The sequence below is a fragment of the Teleopsis dalmanni genome, chromosome 1 (genome assembly GCF_002237135.1).
Source record: "Teleopsis dalmanni isolate 2A chromosome 1, ASM223713v2, whole genome shotgun sequence".
NCBI lineage: Eukaryota > Metazoa > Arthropoda > Insecta > Diptera > Diopsidae > Teleopsis > Teleopsis dalmanni.
In genome coordinates this window covers 62,438,918-62,455,644 of record NC_051846.1, presented here as the reverse complement: position 1 = coordinate 62,455,644, position 16,727 = coordinate 62,438,918, and the positions used below count along the sequence as shown (strand labels likewise).

Sequence of the window (16,727 nt, the reverse complement as noted above, 5' to 3'; positions counted from 1 at the left end):
TTCTTATGTATTAGTCATAATACGGTTATATACACCATTTTAAACTTTGCTGATTTACGAGTTAAAAGTTAGTATCTTCATGTATCAACAGATGCAGTTCAACATTATATTTTATTCCATCCGTAGATCTTTTTCTTACAGATTCAGAAATTGTACGCATGATTTTCTTCTCAAAAATCGTTACTTAATTAATTTTTTCTTCTATCTGTTTAAAATTTTTACCCCCGCATATTATAACAGGTCTTATAAGATCCTTATAAGATTGTTCGTATAAATTTTCATAAACATAATTCCAGATTCAGTTCGCATTCTGTCACTCAATATAGTTGTAGTCGTGTTACGATCGTTGAACAGTATCACTAGTTATAGAAATCTATGTATACTGTCAACGTTGTGTTATCTATATATGAATATGTAACTCATTTTTTGTCTTACGAAAATATAAAACATAATAAAATAAAAAACTGAGATAATTCCAAAATTTTCTGACGTAAATTTGAGATAGCATTGGATTGTTGAACTCGGACATGCGAGTCAAAGTTACAACTTTGAGAGGTTCAAGGACTAACACCTGTAGTCCAAAAAATTATATATGGATTAATAAAAATAATTTCTTAAGTTTATGGGTGTAGGAAGAAATATGTCGTGGTAGCTTTAATAGCGTTGCGAGTTCACGTTATATAATGTAGAGAGTTCTTATGGCATTATGGCCTATCGCTCTGAATATTTAGACTGTCTTGCTCAGCAATTGAAAAGGGATGATTTCAGATTTAAGTGCCAAATATATTTCATGTTTAATAAATTTAAATTTGTAAATTATATAGTAGTGAATATAGAACGAAAATTTATGGATCATATCAATGGAATAACCTTTGTTTTTGCTACTTTGTTTTTATTTAAAGAATATTTCAATTTTTATAAGAAAACGTTGTGAAACGCATTTGCACCGCTTTTTGGCTACATAAATGATATTGTAATTAATTATATTAAATAAAAATTACAAGGAAGTACTTTATTTAGCTGTGTTTATTACAGTCATTAAAGAAGTGGTTCTCAAACGAAAGTCGGAGGACCATAGGTGGTGCGCAAGATGTAATAGCTTGTAATGCTTCCACTGAGACCTCACTTATTATAAACACAGAAAATTTGCAAGTAATTACATAATTATTTTTAGCCTATATAATGTAAGTATGCACTTATAAAATTCATTATATGTACATTATACCAAAGATGCCCAGCTCGAAGAACTTGAAGATTTTCTAGCGCTTCACCAAAACGTAAACTTACAGTTGCAAGTTTTCGGAAACCTAAATTTAGAAGGCGTTAGAAACATATTTCAGCTTCGAAGATAAAGTTCGCCCATTTATTTTTTTAAATTTCAATTATGATTAGGCAAAGTGGGCGAAAAAAAATTATTTGCATTTCCCGTATCAAAACCACTTCTAGATGCCCAAAAATACGATATGATTGGTACACGTACCATATATACGACAACATTAGAACACATCTGAAAGTACTGCCGGATAAATTCAATCAATACTGTCCAGAATATGCGAAAAATAAATAAAAAGGTGTCTCAAAAAGCTTATTCGTAATCCTTTCGTCATTAATGTTGGGGAAATTGCTGAGGAAATCCATGATGATTGTATTACAAAATGATAGAAACTACAAAGAAATGTTCGAATCTGTCTCGCTTGAGGAGTTTTGGTACAAAAAGGCAGTTTCATATATTAAAACTCGCGACATTGTCTGGTGTTATCTGACACTCTTCTCTTGTAATTAAGACTAAGTCTCGAAATTGATTAAAGGGAAGTATTGAGATGTGTGCAGCTTTGAACACTAACATCAGCTCTAGTATTAGCATTAGCTAGTAAAGAAAATGCAAACTCAAAGATCACATTAACGACTTTTCACATCAAATTTTTGTTTTTTTTTATTTTTTATAGACGATAAAACAATGAGGAGGACGTATCGTAATTCGTCCATCATTCTGATGATGATTCTCAAGGAAGGGACCTACAGCCACATTAAAAGTATATAAAAAAAACTACTACTATTTAAACGAACATGTTATAGTTTCTAATAAAGCATATAAAAATCATCATACAATTTATTATTCTTAAACTTTGTGGTTCCTCTAAAACAGAAAAAAATATCATATTAATGTCCTCGGTCACAAAAAGGTTGGAACCCACTGGATTAAAGTTACTAAAATGATTGAATTATTAAATTGTTGGTTACTTTAATGAGAAAATAAAATCGCGGTCAGTTTTCCTGAAATATTAAACTAATATTTGATATGATGTATAATAAAATGTTTAAATTAAAAAAAACATATTCATTTTCAACAATTATATATAAAAATTCCGTTTAACGTAATTTTGTGGCTACTTTTCGGCTCAGGTTTTTCATATTGCCTAAAGAGATAAATTTGCATCTAATGCATTTCGTTTGGTGTTTATTCCTAAATTTGATTCGATTTTTGATTGATTATAATTTCTCTATTTGCATTTCAAAACTGCAGTGGTCTGTGTTTTGGTTTCGAGGACGCACACGGCAAACACACAAAATATATGAATTATTAGCTAATTGTCCTGCCTTCATTTGACAAACACTGCCAATTTCATTCAAATGAACTGAAAAGGACTAATGCAACAATATTGATTGTGAATTATAAAATTAAAAATCCAATTGCAATAATTACCATAGAATGCATTTGTAAAGTGGAAAAATGCATTGGCACACATAGAAACATTGACATAGAAAAGTTTGTATATTTTTTAAAATTAAATAAAAATATTCTGAAACAAATATAATGAATTTTTAATATTTTTAATTAATAGTTATTCATATTATTTTAGAATTTTTAAAAATAAAACTATTAAATAAAAAAGCGAAAACTAATTGTGTGCATTGATTAACATACTTTCTTATTATATTCTCAAAAATGTATGCATACGTACTTTAGTTTAATTCCTTCTACACTCTTCACAAATGACTTGAATATATTTACTTAACTACTTGAATCTCAAAAATAAATATAAAGTACTGCTGATTATACCTAATAAAATCCCTAGTGGTTCTACTTAATCTTTCTCGATTATTCCCATATCAAATCATGTAGTTTTCAAATAATTTGTTGCGTTATTGCAATTTTTGGACGTCGTCTAGATGGTTCATCTGCAAATTTTGAATGATCAAATAGCTTCAAAACAAATAAAAATTTGACAAAGAATATCAAAAATAAAATGTCAAAATAAAGTTATAGATTAAATGTTATAATTAATGATTAAATGGCGTTAAACTAGTTAAGTTTGTAACTAAAGTGAGGTGCAGACTATCATTTTTGAGTGTCATTCAAGAGAGAAAATCCATAAAGGACACACAACTTTAAATGATTCGCAACCAACATGTTGTTGTGAATGATAGTCTGTCACCCAAAAACTTGTACATTAAGACTGAAAAGTTTTCGGAAATTCTCATTTAAAATTCGCGCGCTGTATATTTTTCGATATTTTAAGTTTATGTAGTTTGGCAGCACTGTCCTTAATTACTATGCCAAAAATGAGCTCGATCTGTCAGACAGTTCGTTTACGGCAGCTGTTGAAACCAGTTCACCTCAGTAGTGCGTTGCGAAATGTCTTCGACGGTCGTACGACCGTCCTGGAAGGCTTTGTACCACTCATAAACTTGAGTTTTCGATAAAACTGATTCCCCATAAGCCTTTTGTAGCATTCGCAACGATTCTGCACACGAAATTTCGTTCGAAACACAAAATTTGATGCAAACTCTTTGTTCAATATTTTTTTCCATTGTTTTTTTCGCAACGCCCTACTGAGGTGAACTGGTTTCAACAGCTGCCGTAAACGAACTGTCTGACAGATCGCGCTCATTTTTGGCATAGTAATTAAGGACAGTGCTGCCAAACTACATAAACTTAAAATATCGAAAAATATACAGCGCGCGAATTTTAAATGAGAATTTCCGAAAACTTTTCGGTCTTAATGTATTCGTCATTCAAAAGTATATTTTTGCGTAGTTCTACTTACACAGCGTGTGTAAACACCCTTATTCTTCAAAAATTTTGCTTGAATGATAACTCTTGAATGTGAGCATGTTCAAGTTCGATCGCTAGAATAAATTTGAGGAAGAGAGAGCGCAACTTGAATGACATTCAAAAATGATGGTCTTCATCGCGCTTAAAACTGGCACAATAAGGGTCATGGTATGTAGAGTGTCTCGGGCATGATATGAGTAAAACTGTATTCATTGCAAATTAAAAAATTGAGAGTGAGATAAAAAACAATATGTCGGTTTAAATTCGGTCTTAAGAACCGACGATATCCGTCCCTCGTCACTTAAGCAAAGCAGTGTTGTTCAGTAATTAATGTCATAATTTACGCTTTTTAGAAACAAATTAGTACAATTCTAATACCAAAGCAATAAGGATTATTTTTTAAGTCGGTAGAAAACTATTTTTTATATATATCATTTTATATCATGCATAATTTTGGTGGTACTGTTAACAATTATTATAAGAAAATGTAATAATAAATTAACATTTTTACAGTCTTCGTGACTTTTTTCTTATTGGTTATTTTTGGTGGCAAATTAAAGTGAGCATATCTACATTTCCTTTTAAATTTAGGCACATACAAAAAGCAGTAAAATTAAAAAGGAGAAATTGGCAATACTGATATGTCACTCTACATAACATGCATTTTCGTCATAGCCCGAAAGAGCCAATTTTGCCGTGCCCAAAACACTCTAAATAACATGGCCCTAAAGGAGATAGCATAAAAATCCTTAAAGTCTATATATTCTTGATCAATTTCGAAAATTCGTCTATACTATATAAGAGTGTGTCGAAAATTAATTGTGCATGGTTTGAGGAAAATAATTTCCATATATTTGAATTTGTTTTGTGTGTTGACTAAGATATATAGTTTTTACTTCAACAGAGTCAACGAATAAAAAACTGTTTTTTTATTTTTATAAAATATGCATAACTGATATATGTCTAAAATATAAGTAATTAAAAACTCATAATGTGGACTTTAAGATCGAAATTTAACTATACTTATCTATTTTAAATAAAATTGTTAATAGTTTTACTATAACATGTTTTAAACAAAATATTTATTAGACTTTAACTGTAGATTGGTAGCTATTATATCAGTTTATTATTTTTATATATATTAATAGCAAATTGTATTCAAAATATCCATTTAAGTTTCTTTGAGACTACATATATTAATTAATTTAACAGCGTACAATTATAATAAAATAATTTATAGATATAATAAAGACGTGATTGTAAAAAATGTGATTTAATATAATTTTGTTGTGCTTTGTTAGGTTAACATATGTTTTTATACATAAGCTCTTACACTCAGTTATTTTAAACATATTATTTATATATATTATTTATATAAAATTATTTATTTATAATATATATATTATTTATATATATATAATATTTATGGAAAGGATATACATCCAATACGACTATACAATATGTCTATGGATTTATGTGGAAAATATATTCTTGAATAAATTTACCGAAAAAGGGTATTTCTCAAAATTTGGCTTTGAGAAATGGTAATAAATAATTTTAATATTGGCTATTGCAATACTACAATTATACATTTGGATGAGGTTCGAATGAGTGGGAATTAGTATACGATAAAAATTTTATTTATTGGAAATTTAGATTATTTTGACATTTGTTTATAATATAATAAAAAAATATTCCGTCTGGTGTTTAAAAGTTGACTCTTCACGTTAAATTTGGTACGATAAAAGTGCTTTGGTATCTTCAATGCAGATAATTAAATTTGAAAGAGAAAAATTTTTAGAAACCACTGTTGATGTCTTTCTGGTAACACTCGAAATATCCGTTCAAAAAAATATTTTACTGTAATTCATTACTATTAATTACTTTAAAATATTTTTATTCAGTTTTAATTTAATTTTGTAGTCTTTATGTAGTTTGATAACAATAATCCAAAAAGTATTTAAAGTATTTTAAAGTATTTTTATTTTATAAATGTATTATAATGAAAATATTATATTTTAAAAAGTCATGCATTAATATTATATTGGATTATATTATTTATTTTAAATTACTATTGTTAATTGTTATTATTAATTATTATTATTAATTATTATTATTAATTTTTATTATTAATTATTATTTATTAATTAATTATTATTTTTGATTATTATTATTAATTATTATTTTTAATTATTTTTATCAATTATTATTGTTACTTATTATTATTAATTATTATTACTAATTGTTATTATTAATTATTATTATTAATTATTACTATTATTTACTTTTAATTATTATCATTATTAATAGCAATATTTATATTAGTATTAAGAATAATTAAACTAAGCAAACTGAGCAGGTAATTTAATATTTTTGTTGAAATGATAATAAAACTAATTTTCATTATTTATTATAATTAAATAAATAAACAATGAATAATTGTAAAAAATTTTTATTATAAATAGGAATAGTTATCTAAATGTAATATACTATTGTTATTAGTATATTAAATTTTTTGTTTAAAATATTGAATAACGCAGATTAGGACCACATTGGTTTTGTGTGTCAATACACAGGTCCACTGTTTAATGGGGTTCAGTTTTCTGACACTTGAAGTCCAAAATTTATAAACGGACAATTAAATCAATAACTTTTTCCAAACACCACTGATAATGTATATATGGCTATATCCGAAACAGCTCTATCGACGCACATGTATGGTCGGTCCACTACTATTACCTCTTTTCTATTCAAAATAGATTTATAGTTAGTTATAGGACATAAATTTCTTAATTTAAAATACTACATATACTTAAGATACTTTTTTTCGTCATTGAAATTGATTACTTAACCAGTTTTTAATTTATGCTCTTGTGTTATAGTTTTCTTAAATATTGTTCTTTTTTTTTAATTATTAAAAACTAAAAACATTTTTTAAATAATTATATAATTTAACTTATGAATTTTAAAACTTTGATCAATTTAAAATTTAATATAATATTTGTATAATATAAAAATATGTAGTATTTTCAAATAATTTTTTTAAAAACACTGATCAAAGTTTCACCACTTCACGATCAAGTAGGTCTCCCAGTTTGAAAATTTTAAAGTTCTAATCCTGGTACTCGAAACTTAAAAACATATCCAGACTTTCGCAATTTATAAATATTTTCAAAAGTTACTGAATATGAATATTTGGCTATAGTCGAACTATTTTAATTGTCAGTCAAAAAATTTAATTAATTAAAAATAAAATTTTTGTTAATTTTGTTATTATTTATACTGTGATTATGTTAAATAATTTTTTATGATATTAAAATTTTTAAAATTTTTATTTAAATCTTTTTTAATTTTATTTTGTTGTGATTAATATATATTGACATACAATTTATTTATTTATTTTTTAAACCAATTAAAATCAATATTACAAATATTACAATATTGTTATAATATAACTTTATTAATAAAATTATTGTTTTACATTTATTTAAAAACATATTCATTTAACTTTTTAGAAACGTTTTAGCGCCCTGATCCATTATTATATTAATATTTTTATTGTTCTTTACCGACGGCTTATTTTTATCGTTTAAAATTTGTTAAAAACTTTCTCTCTGTTAAGAAAAATTTTCCGCCAAAAGCGTCCAAACGCGCTAAGCGCATAACGATTACTGAAAATCACTAAAATTCACTTGCACTTCGGCAGACTGAAAGCATTTAAATGAAAGAAATATTTCAGACAGACAACCGTAGGCTTGTAGATACTATGTAAGGCAAGCAAAAATAGAGAAAAATAAAAGAAATATTTACCATATCAATACATCACTGCGTATTCCATAGTTGTAGTAGCGCAAAATTCATTCATAAAATTCTACTTCAATCAGGAAAATTGGAGGGAAGACCACACATAAAAATGAAAAAAGTGCTGTTAGCTTGCACAAGCGCACTGTGTAGAATAAGCACGTGCTTTGTGGGTTAAGTTAGGTGGCTACCATGTAAGCTAGAAAACACTTGTTGCTTGTTTTTGAATTAGAGAGGAAGGAGTTCAACCTAAACAAACAAATTGAGTGTGAAATATTTATGATTCCGAAATTATTTATGAAGTGATTTATTTCTTTTTAGCAATATTGATATAAGATTATTAAATGAAGTTAATATTTATTTGGTTATTATATTTCTTGAAATAATAAATAAATATTTATCATAAAAACTTTTAAAATTTATATATTAAGTTTTACTTAAATTTTTTGTTACAAATACCATATAAGTAAGCTTTTATACTATAGGAATTATACTTTAATATTAAAATAAGAACTAATATAAATTACACATTATATATATCGTTATATGTTTAATATATACATATATAATAATAAACATAATATACATAATATACATAATAAAATTATAATTAAATATAGTCAAACTTCCATAACTGGTACTTATTTTGCAAAGAAAAGGTTCGACTTATGGACACTTTGAGTTAGAGAATTTTTTTATTTTTTTTTATTTTTGAAAAATTAAATATAATTGTATTTTAAGATATTTATTTATTAATTTGAAATCAAATACAGTACAGAAGTTATAATTAATTGAAATATTTAGATATTAAGGTTTGTCATTTAAATTTCTTTTTCTTATTTTCAGTAAAAAGAGATTCCAATTTATTCCAACTATTATAATGATCATCAGTTGGATCAAATTGTTCATTGGTCTTCTAAGAATTAAGTAGAATCATTCGTTTCTAAATACCATTCCTTTGTAAATAAAAATTCAGTTTTTAGAATGAATCTTCTACTTAATTCTTGAAAGGTCAATGAACAATTTCATCCACCGAACCCTCATCATCACTTTCCGTTACGCTTAGAATCGGGTTCACTAATTCACTAATTCAGAGCAATAATGCTCAATAATATCGTCATCTATAGGAAAGCTCGATACTCTTATATAAATTTCATTGTCGAGCTCAATATAATAGTTAACAGTAGCATTAGAAGTTATTTTACTTGCTTTAAACCACACTGTCAGCGACTGGCCTTTGCACAAAAAAGCAAAATAAGAAAAAAAACTAAACATTTGGTTTGGAAAAAGGGACTTTCCCTAACACCAAAGTGGATTCATACTTCAAACAAAAATTTGACTTATAGAATGCACTTTTCCACATTCCTATTAGCACGTGACAATATTTTCATTCGAGTTATAGAGAAATTCGAGTAATAGAAGTTCGAGGTATGGAAGCAGAATTGTATGTACTATGCCCTGTTAAACCCTGTTGCACTCTCTTCAGTTCGAGTTATAGAAAATTTAAGTTATAGAAGTTCGAGTTATGGAAGTTTGATTGTGTATAGAATTTGATTCTATAAATAAATATAATGCTATAAATAATATATTTAATTTTTTTTGTTATATATTAAATATTTATATATTATAAATAATAAATTCATAAAACAATTAAATAACTTATTACGTATAGTTTCTGAATGTTTTATTATTTTGAAATTATAATTTCGGTTTTTCTTGTATTTCTACAGGATGTGCTTTCAGGTTATGATAATTACTGGTTTATAATAATTGCCTTGCAATCTATGACATTTACGTATTCATACTGTGACATGTTAACGTGACAATCGAATAAAAATTGCTATTACAAATATAAACCTCAGTGAAGTAATGTCAGTGATTGACAATAAATTAAATTGACAGTATTGTTGATATTTGTAGAAAAAAAATCTTAAAAAAGGATGTGGGCAGGTGACGTAAACATATTATCATGATATTACAACCAATAGTTTTCTCTTAATAATTTCTTTAATTCCAATTTATTTGTAAAGTAAACAAGGAAATTTATAACAATCTTTATGTCAACAATCTTATTGAAAGGCACAATTTTTAGTCAATTAAACTGTTCTATTTAACAAATATTCTAAAATATTTATGAAATTATTAAAAGTGATAACTATATAAACTGAAAGATATTTTATATCGAAAGATATAATATATCGAAGTTGGAACTTAGTGTGAAAAAATGGCGGTTGATTTGCCTTTAGTTAATCTGATATTTCACAATTTTTTGAAATTTCATGTAACCAGTATAGCTATCTTCAATTGCTGGAATCTGGAGAGTAAGAACTATTATTTATTATTAGGTTAAATAATTATTATATATCTGTAATGGAATAAGTTATCGTTTCCAAAATTATTATATATTACATTATGACAATATATGTTATTTAATTCAAAGTTTTATATAATTTTTTAAATTTTTTAATATACATAAATTGTATTTATTTATATACATATATGCAATTTATTCGCTTATACGCAATTTATAAAAAAATTTGTGTGAATAAAATTTAAATATGAAGTTAAAAATATACAAAAAAAATATATATTTATAAGACAAAATATAATTAACTCAATTTCAGTCTTCAAATAACCTAGATATACTTGTATAGGATCTGAGACGGAAAGATTTAATGCAATCTAATTCACTGGCATACCACATAATATTTGTTAAGGTTCATGTTGAACCAAAAATTGATTAAGATTTCGACTTATACTGGTTTGATTGGTTTTACCAATAACAAAGGGGTTTGTTCTATCAACTTAGTGTCAACACCAACCAACACATTTTGTAACAGTAAGATTTTTAAAATAATTTGATTTTAAAGAAAGCTACTTCTATCTATTCGGGATATCAAGCTCGATAGTTTGTAGGTTTCCGGAGTGAAATATCTTAATTTTGCTGGCAAGATCTGGACGTGTAGTAAGGAAGTACATAGCTGCTTCGTTTTCTTCATTCCACTTCACATTCTCAAACTATGATAAAAGAAAATAATGTCCAGTAATCTACCAACATCGTAACGAGTTTTACTACTTGGATCTTAGCATGCTTTAGAAGTTATAAATATACTTTTGAACACAATTTAATAAGTTCAGTATTAATTTTTCTACTGAATATGTCCCTGATTGTTATATTACTAAATTATTGTGTGATGATTTCATTAGCTAAAACTTTAAACAAATAAAAAATTAATTGTGGTTAGATAGAATTTTTATCCGATAAGATCGTAATCCATTGGCTTCATAGGTTTTTATTTGCTTAGACTTATGCTTGAAAGACACTAGACGAGTTCACAAGAATAAAGATCATATTTCTTTATTTTTGCCAGATATACTCCTATGTCTGTTTTAAGTTCCATTATAAAATATCTGTGAAGATTGGTAATCTCATTTGACTACACTTAGCCCATCTTCCTACTTGTATCTCTATGGAAACATTTTGTAAAAAATGTTTGGTATTCATTTTATGCGATCTTTTGTATAACTCTCACACCTTACTTTTTACTATATTCTAGACTTTATATTATGGGACTGTCATATAAGAAGTGATGAATTAAATAAATACATTAATATATATTTATATATATATATTCATATTTGTTTATATATATAAACAAAACTATAAGATAAACTATAAGAACTATAAGACTATAAGACAAATAAAACAATGTCAAACATAATATATTTGTGTTAATATATGGATATATATACACTAATAGATTCCATATATGTGTTGGTTGGATCACAAAAAATATTTATACAAAGTTATATTAGATTACCTTAACAACATATAATATCTAACATGATAAACTGACAGAAATACATTCAGACAAATAGATATCGTTAAATTGGCTTCGTTATGCTGGTTGATAATGTATATGGTTTTTAAGATCTCCGATATTTTTTTAGTATATTACAAATAGCTTGATAATCTTGATGTACTGTGTATTTTCAATAATGTGAATTTATAATTATATTATAATTTTAATTCTTGATATAAAATATTTAAAGAATATTGTATTGTTAAAATACTTTACTATTAAAAATGTTTCTTAAAACAGCGCTCGAACACTTTTCTAACAAGGCCGTTGATAACAGTTTTTACACTCAATACATAAATGTTGACAAAGTCAATATAACTACCGATTTTCGAAATAATTTGTTACTACATACTCGACCTGCATTGGGTGTATTTCTGGATATGAACTGTGAAAACTCAGAAGACGTTATAAATGTGGTAAGTGTGGATAATTTTAAGAACCTTGTAATATACAATACAATTATGGCATGATTTTATGTTATATAGCTTTTTACATTAGAGAGGTTTATATTATCCAAAGTTCTAAATATTGCATTACTTTTGCTATAGACAAGTCTTCAAAAACTTTTTACTGATCATTTTCATTGGTTTCTTTATGACCATCAAGCCAATGTAAGTAATTTTCAACATTTATTTGAGCAAATGAATCTCTCCGTTAATGCGGATGTGACGTACGCTATCTTCAACGAGCATGGAACAAATGTTCAGAACACATCCTATATAATTTATGATGTTTATAATAATGGTCGTATTTTGGGTGGGAAGTTAAATATGACACAGGATCAGGAGATTGTATGCAATAAAACTAAGTGTGAATTGAGGCAATATTATTCAAAATTACACTTGCGACCAAAATATGGTAATAGAAATGCAATAAGAGATGTAACATTACGTGTATCTACAGTTGTAAGTGTTAATTCTTCTTCTTTAAAAACATATACTATAATATATCAAAGTAATCATAACGTAAATCTAAATGTAGGTTGCCAGAATTCCAATAACTCTACCAGAGTCAGAATTACAGAGGTTTTTATTATCAGACAATGATCCTCAGGTAGATTCTATAGCACGATATGGTTTTCACTTACTGCAGGTTGTAAAAGATGTACTGAAATGTGGGTAAGAAAAAATATAACCCCTAGACTTAGTTTTTATACAAGTTCGATAAATATTGTTATATTAAATAATAAATATTTCTTATTGTATTTATTTTTATTATTTTTGCATTCATTTTTACAGCATGAATTATACCTTTCATGATAGTTGGACTAAGAGTGAATGTTTTGGTGGAATGGTTGGTGCTCTAATTATGGACGAGGCAGATCTAACTTCAACACCCTTTCTTATGATCGCTAATCGTCTTAAATATCTTACTTCAATTACAGATTCAGGAGGCTTTCTCACAATTTGTATGTTTCGTACTCCACGAAATGCGGGTATAAAAGGTGACGTTTTCCTTGCACCTTTTAGTACTACTGTTTGGTGTATCTTTGGAATAATTTTGATTATTAGTGGTCTACTTTTATGGGCTACTTTCTTTTTGGAGTATCATCGACTGAAATTATGTTTAAGTTATGTACCTTCTATGTTAACTACTTGCTTAATATCATTTGGATCGGCTTGCTCACAGGGTAGCTTTTTAATTCCTAGCTCAACTGGTGGACGCATGGTTTTTTTCTCATTATCGCTTATATCGTTTTTCATGTACAATTATTATACATCAATTGTGGTATCTATTTTATTAGGTTCGCCGATGAAATCGGATATTGACACTTTGGGGAAATTAGCCGACAGTAATTTAGATGTTGGCATAGAACCTTTACCATACACAAAAGTTTATTTAAATGTAAGTGAACGCAACTAAGCACTTATTAGTTGTATATATATAAGTATTTGTTAATAGAAACAGCTGCATCTAGAGAAATCTTAATCTTTTCCAAGTTTATGTTTGAGCACTTTATTTTGTGATCCACATTCTTTGTGAAAATTTGTTCTCCTATAACATATTGTATTTATAATTATTTATAATAATGGTTTTATATTATTTAGACTTCACGATTACCAGAGGTACTTCGTTTTGTTAAACGGAAAGTTGAACCAAAGAAGAATTCTCCAAAACTTTATTTGCCTGTTGAAGAAGGTATTAAATTAGTACGCGATAAACCTGGTTTCGTATATATTTTTGAGGCATCATCGGCTTTTGCACTGGTGGAGCAATTTTTTGAGCCTCATGAAATTTGTGACCTTAATGAAATTAAGCTGAGACCTGATAAGAATATATATATCCAAACTAATAAGAATTCTACTTATAAGGAGTTGTTGAGATTAACGTAAGATTTTTTGAATACTTAACTGACTTGAAAATGTTTTATCACTGGGTATCAACCATTTTTTTTGTAGACATGTACGATTATTGGAGACTGGTGTTTCGATTAAATTGCAACGATATTGGTTTCGCACACAACTCAATTGTTTTGCTAGTAATTTTGTAATCGATGTGGGTTTGGAATATACTGCACCTTTATTTTTTCTGCTACTCTGCAGTTATACGTTAGTTTTAATTATTTTTATTATGGAAATTTCTTACAAAAAATATATTGATAAAAAGAACGAAGTTAATGATTCACCATAAGCTTATGTAGAGTTATTTCTTTGAAAGTTCTATAGTTTGTACTCACATATAGAGATAATAATTGATCATATTTACATTACACCCATTAGAGTTAAGTTTTTATTTACTTAAAATATGTATTTGAATCAAGATGTTTTATTTTAATTATAATTTTTTAAATTGTTGATAAAAAAATTACTAAATAAGACATATTCAGTTACTTTAAAGTTTAAAGTTACAAAAATAACAATTGTAACTGTTGCACGTGAACCTAGATTCTAGCTGATATCGTTTCAGTTCTAAGGATAAGTTTTAAGTATATTTTTATGCTAAATTTGCATTGAAATGCAGTTGGGATTTACAAAACTTAGTTAAAATTGTATAAATGAAAGTATGGCTCAAAAGTGATAACGACAAAATGGCCTTATAAATTCAAACTAAAATCACAGTATACCATTTAACAAATAAACACCACTTAGAAAGATTTTGAATTAAAAGTCATAGGAAAAAGAAATGTAAATTTAATTTAATTTATTAAATAAAAATTTGTATTTGCACCAAAAAAATAAAAAAGTTACAGTTTATTAATAAAATTTAAAATGAAAAACAAGCAACAAAAAAAACGAAAATTCCTAATATATTATATATGAAAGACATTTAATTTTTACTCTAGAAATTTCAGCAATGTCTAACGTACAAGAAGTATCTTACATTATACCATACGCATAGCTTTTATCTTCTCATCACCTTCTTTTGAATCATCCAGTTTCAGTAACAAACCTTAATAGTTTTATATAGTCAACCGTGTCAAGTGCCGTTTATTCCCTAAGGATGAAATTTTCTAAGTAGTTAATTTCATGTCTAAAGAGAAACGGACAGTGTAATAATAAATGTTCAATTCTTTTCTCAATGCTTTTATTCTGATATCTTCATCAAAAGTCCTGCTGAGGGTTATCCAATATAATCGTGTTTGTACTTATCAAAATATGACCCATAGTGACGAATATAAGCAAATTAACACTACTTCTTATTTAAATCAGTGGCGTTTTAGTTACTTTGGAAATATTTTAGGTCAGATATATAGGGAATTTTTACCATCTCTCAGGAATTCTCTATTTTGTCAATAATTTTTTGTTTTAAAAGGTTTTTTAGAGAAAATACGATTTTTACTATCTCCCAGGAATTCTCTATTTTGTCAATTATTTTTTGTTTTATAAGGTTTCTTAGAGAAGATACGATGATCCTTTCATTTTATAATATGTCGATTGCGTAGTACTGCTTCTTAGCATCTCATAGACTTTTCAATTTCTAGCCATATCAGATTATACTGGAATCGAAATTAGGTGAATTTGTAACACTTTTACTCTTTTGAGTGATAAAACGATACTAACCCGGTTGTTATCTTCTCGTTATTGTTAATGCAATGGCAATTTGATTATATCAATCTATTTTTTGATGGATTTTTTTTTTATTTTTTGATATATGGATGTCTATATATATAGATATTATGGTCTTTAACTTGACTATAATATAGACATTGTATTACTTCGTAACACATTATGAAATGAAGGCGTTGACTTCAATTTCGGAAATCAAAAGCTAAATTATCTATTTAATGTATCTGAGAATATACCAACTTTCCTTATTTTTTTTCCAGTTCCACACCGTCAATACACATATGGATCGGTATACTACTGCTTAACAGTATATAAAAGTCTGATGGTAATTGACCTATTTAAAATCGTCAAGAATATACCAACACCTCTATTGGAACCACCACCAACGTCATTGGAATGAAGTAGTCAATATTTCACGGAAGTGCTCATAATGGTTATATGTGAAGCTCTTCAGTAAATGAAGAATGGCTCTGATTTGAATGCATTTATTTCTTGATAAAATTATGTTTGTCAGCAATTTAGAAACCAAAAAGTTATACTAAAGGAATATTTCGAATGAGGAGCATGAAGAGCTGTTATCTTTGTAGTTCTGAGGGGCTCCCATTATAAAAGCAGCAATAGATTTATTCATTTAGAATGGATATCTTTGTTTAAAGCACATAAAATTAACATAAAACTATTATTTATATTTTTTTTCTGTTTTTTATATTTTCTATGTTTTCTGTTTCCTTATGGTATGTTGTTCAATGGACTATTATCGATTAAATAATATTGTACATTACTTCTATAATAAATAAATATATATATTCCTTTTATAAATGTTAAATAAGTCAGTATGACTAACATTAAATGTATATTCAAAAATTCTCAAAACTTTAATTTTAATATTTAAATGAATTTTTTTTTATACAACAAAATTGAAGATGGAAATATAAAATTTAAAAACGACTTATATTATTCAAATTTTAGTGGTGGAGTCCTTTTTCCTATGTTTTTTTT

General features: G+C 26.7%; 1 protein-coding gene across 1 annotated transcript; it reads left to right on the top strand.

Moving 5' to 3' along the window:
- Window positions 1–11,945: 11,945 nt before the first annotated feature.
- On the top strand, window positions 11,946–14,352 carry LOC119682549 (ionotropic receptor 75a-like). Its single transcript, XM_038096021.1, has 6 exons — window positions 11,946–12,137; window positions 12,270–12,626; window positions 12,703–12,839; window positions 12,960–13,566; window positions 13,770–14,050; window positions 14,121–14,352. The coding sequence occupies exons 1-6, from the start codon at window positions 11,946–11,948 to the stop codon at window positions 14,350–14,352; spliced, it is 1,806 nt and encodes a 601-aa protein (XP_037951949.1).
- The last annotated feature ends 2,375 nt before the right edge of the window (window positions 14,353–16,727 follow it).

Excerpts from the sequence above, each read along its gene's own strand:
- LOC119682549 (XM_038096021.1), top strand. The coding sequence starts at position 11,946 with ATGTTTCTTAAAACAGCGCTCGAACACTTTTCTAACAAGGCCGTTGAT. Across the intron at positions 12,138-12,269 it reads CAGAAGACGTTATAAATGTG|ACAAGTCTTCAAAAACTTTT; the intron begins GTAAGTGTGGAT and ends CTTTTGCTATAG. Across the intron at positions 14,051-14,120 it reads AAGGAGTTGTTGAGATTAAC|ACATGTACGATTATTGGAGA; the intron begins GTAAGATTTTTT and ends TTTTTTTTGTAG.